Raw genomic sequence first — 3,827 nt, forward strand, 5'->3', positions numbered from 1 at the left:
GTAATCAGTGTCCTGATATAAAAAGAGATGCATTTACAATGTGGCCATCAATAACGAGCCAACACTTCCCCTTGTGTTTCCAGTCATTTACTTCAATGAGACACATGACGTCACAGCTAGAAACCAATTGGAAACATTCTGTGCTAGTATCTCAAATAGTGATCGGGCTATGAAATTACCGGTGACCACGTTGTAGCATTAACTGTAGATGGGCTTTCAAGTGTGGTTCTGTACTACAAGACCAATAAGATGACTATTTGTAATAACATTTTTTGACAATAATATGGTAAAATATGAATATAGAGTAATATATTACATTATCTATTTATATATAAATAAATGTTTAGGAAATATGAAGTATACTCAATAAATATATGAATTGTACAAATATAAAATATTTAGTATTTACATATGCACAAGACAGCTGAAAGTCCATAACTTAAATTAGAAAAGAAATTGTGGTTAACAGAAAGCCTGCATCTGGGTTGCTTGTTGGTTCTGAAATGTGGCCCATTGGTCTTTGTTTTCGAGCTCATCCCACATGTCATCAATCATATCCTGGGGGAAGAAAAAAAACGTTTTGATTAAATTTACAATAAACTTTAATCAAGATTTTACTTCATGCATGGTATCAGTACAGTGTTTGCTAACATTACACCAATGCATCTGATAACTAGAAGCAACAATATGTTACTTTGGGCCTTATGGAGTAAAGAGTTCTAAATTCTTGAGCGCTAATTATAATTCACTCTCTTGAAGTTAGACCAGTAAAAGAAGCATTCTGATTGGTTTCTATGGGCTCCTAAATATAAAAATAAGCACTTAAGAATTAAGAACTCTACTGGGATAAAGCATAGTGTCTAACTGGCAAATTGCTACGTGGCAAAGCTCTCCTTCACAGATGACAAGTTAAAGTTTAACTAAAGGGGAAACTTTTTTTTGTTAGATTTTTTTAATGCTGTCTGTGCCCCGATTAAAGAGATTCACCCTCTCTGGTTGTCCTGTTTACCACTATTGAAAGTAAAAGATAATCCAAAAAGAAATCTTCCAATGGGGACACTAGTTCGGGTGATTTGGGGGCAGGGATTTCCTCTCACTTCCTGTTTGGCTATGGTACAGGAAGTGAAGGGAAATCTCCGCAATGGGACACAGATGGTGAGTAGGAATGTAACCAATTCACATACCAGGAACTAGTAATATGAGATTTACTAAAACTGGAGTACTCAGAATCTGGTACAGGTGTGCAGGCTAACCAATCAGCTTCTAACTTCAGCTTGTTCAGTTAAGCTTTGACAATAAAACCTGGAAGCTGATTGGTTTCTATTCAGAGCTGCACCAGATTTAGCATTCTCCAATTGTAGTAAATCACCACTGTGGCACGAGGCATAGAGGGTTGATCCTATCCATAACCATATGGTACATCTAATCATACAAGAACCCAAAAGAAGCCTTTGCCATAACTGATATTACCTAACATGTTTCTTCACAGTAAGGGTACACACATTATTTACCTATGCTAGTATATGTAGTCTGATGAATAGCTAAGGTTATATATGATTATTTTGACATATAGGGGTTGATTTACTAAAGGCAAATAGACTGTGCACTTTCGAAAGTGCAGTTGCACTCTGCAAGAGCAGTTGCTCCAGAGCTTAGTAAATGATGGAGAGCTCTGCTGACTTCCATCATCCAATCATGTGCAAGGAAAATTACAAAAACAGCATTTTTGCTTACATGTGATTGGATGATGGAAGTCAGCAGAGCTATCCATTATTTCCTAAGCTCTGGAGCAACTGCCCTTGAAGAGTGCAACTGCACTTTCAAAAGTGCACAGTCTATTTGCCTTTAGTAAATGAACCCCATAGAGACCTTACACTGACAGATCTAATGTTTATCGTTCTACACATCAATACATCAATAGTACACCAGTTTTGTGAATTGGTTTCAGGGAAGTAGTGGTGCTACATACCTGACAAAATCCCAGGTCGGGAGAAATTGGAGCGTTTGAAGACATGCCTTCTTTCAGGTTTGCCACTGTAGATGTATGAACTGGAGTGGAGCTCAGTATGCATGGCGAGAAGCTATCTAACTCTTCAGGAAGTCCATGATCTGAGAAATGAGGAGAGGACATGACTGGTAAGAAGCAGTTTGTGTCCATGCCTTCTCCTCTCATTGCTTCTGGGCACATTCTTGAGGAAGCCATGCAATTAGGGGGGATCTTTGGAACTTCTGCACTAGTCATCGAGCAGAGTTCATGCATTTCACCTTGGCAGCAGTTCAGGCCAACTGGGCACCTGGATCTTCTGAGCCTTTCTTCCCTTCTTTTTTCCAAAGTCTCATCATCCAGGCCAAGGACATCAGAGAGATGGGAAATGTAGCGAATTGTCAGGCGCAATGTCTCAAATTTTGTCAAGGTTTTGCCAACCGGGGCCACTGCAGCCGGCAGGTATCTTCTTAGGTGCTGGAGGGCTGTAGACAGATTTCTCATCCTCATCTTTTCCCTCTCGCTGGCACTCTGCCTTTGGTTGGACAAAGTCCTGTCTCTCAAACTGTGGCTCTTCTTGGTTGGCGCTTGTTTCTGTTTGGTTTGCAGCTTTTCTGGCTGAGACAGGCCTTTTTGGAAACTGCTGTAAGGGTCTTCAGAGAAGGCACAGAACTGAAAAGGAGGAGAGAAGCTGAAGGAGTCAATGGAGGATGTTGGCGAAAGGCTGCTGTAGCCTTCAGAATCAGAATACCCCCATTGCTGATGTGGAGTACACCCTGGAATCAGTCTGTTCTCCTGGAACTGCAGTTGTGCTGGACAGAGATCCATGTCTGTGTGCTACTCTGGAGAGAGTGTGGTAAAATGCTGGCTGCAGCCTTTGCTGCCTAGGCTTTATCCTGAAGGCAGAGGTGTGAATTGTCACCTTTGCTGGCACCATCCACACTTCAAAGTCTAATGGGGCTGAGTAGGGGGTCTTGGGAAAAAGTTTCTCAGAGTACGAAGTGTGCATTTTAGCCCCTTAAAAATGAACTAAAAATGGGCTAAAGAGGTCAATTACCTTTGTGACCTGTAGACCTGTACGGTAAAGACATTTAAGTTATTTGCTTAGAGTTAATTACCAGCATAATGAGCTGAAGCCTGAACAATATTTTTAAGCTGCTGATTCCTATCGTTCCATCTACAAGAATAAATTAATTTAATGGTGAAGAATTAATGGTTTTCCCAAACAATAATAATAATGTTTTTCAAATGCAGGGCAATATTAGAGATGCTATTATAAAATAAAATAATTATAAGAAATACGTTTTTGTGTTTTATTTGTCATATTGTAACGTGATCAAATTATTGATTCAGTGCAGCAAACTATCAGCATGACATTTTGATTCATTGCAGGCACACAATGCTTGAGTTATCACATCTGTATTCTGTTAGTGAACATCTTCTATTATGACTAATGCCCTGTACACACGACCGGTTTTCCCATCGGAATAAACGCTGAAAGGTTTTTCTGACGGAGATCTGACGGAATTCTGCTCAAGCTGTCTTGCATACACACGGTCACACCAAGTTCCGTCCAGAACACGTGACGTACAACACGTATGACGGGACTAGAAAACGGAAGTTCAATAGCGAGTAGCCAATAGCTTCTGTCTCGTATTTGCTTCAGAGCATGCTTCGTTTTTGGTACATCGGAACAGCATACAGATGATCAGTTTTCCCGATAGGAATTGGTTCCGTTGGAAAATTATAGAACGTGTTCTCTTTCTAGGTCTGTCAGAATTTTCAACGTAAAAAGTCCGATAGAGCATACACACGATCGGAATATATGATGAAAAGCTCCCGT

At 40.1% G+C, this 3,827-nt stretch overlaps 1 protein-coding gene across 1 annotated transcript; it reads right to left on the reverse strand.

The window, feature by feature from the left end:
- Nucleotides 1-462: 462 nt before the first annotated feature.
- Nucleotides 463-2,812, reverse strand: LOC141133904 (uncharacterized). The gene is made up of 2 exons (XM_073623520.1): nt 1,970-2,812; nt 463-558 (listed from the first exon to the last, which is right to left on the reverse strand). Exons 1-2 carry the CDS (start codon nt 2,810-2,812, stop codon nt 463-465), a joined length of 939 nt encoding a protein of 312 aa, XP_073479621.1.
- Nucleotides 2,813-3,827: the final 1,015 nt, after the last annotated feature.

The sequence above is a fragment of the Aquarana catesbeiana genome, linkage group LG03 (genome assembly GCF_042186555.1).
Source record: "Aquarana catesbeiana isolate 2022-GZ linkage group LG03, ASM4218655v1, whole genome shotgun sequence".
NCBI lineage: Eukaryota > Metazoa > Chordata > Amphibia > Anura > Ranidae > Aquarana > Aquarana catesbeiana.

Bases quoted from the DNA above. Each gene is read 5' to 3' on its own strand.
- LOC141133904 (XM_073623520.1), bottom strand. From the start codon at position 2,812: ATGGATCTCTGTCCAGCACAACTGCAGTTCCAGGAGAACAGACTGATT. The intron at 559-1,969 runs GTATGTAGCACC...TTCTTCCCCCAG, and splicing joins CCGACCTGGGATTTTGTCAG to GATATGATTGATGACATGTG.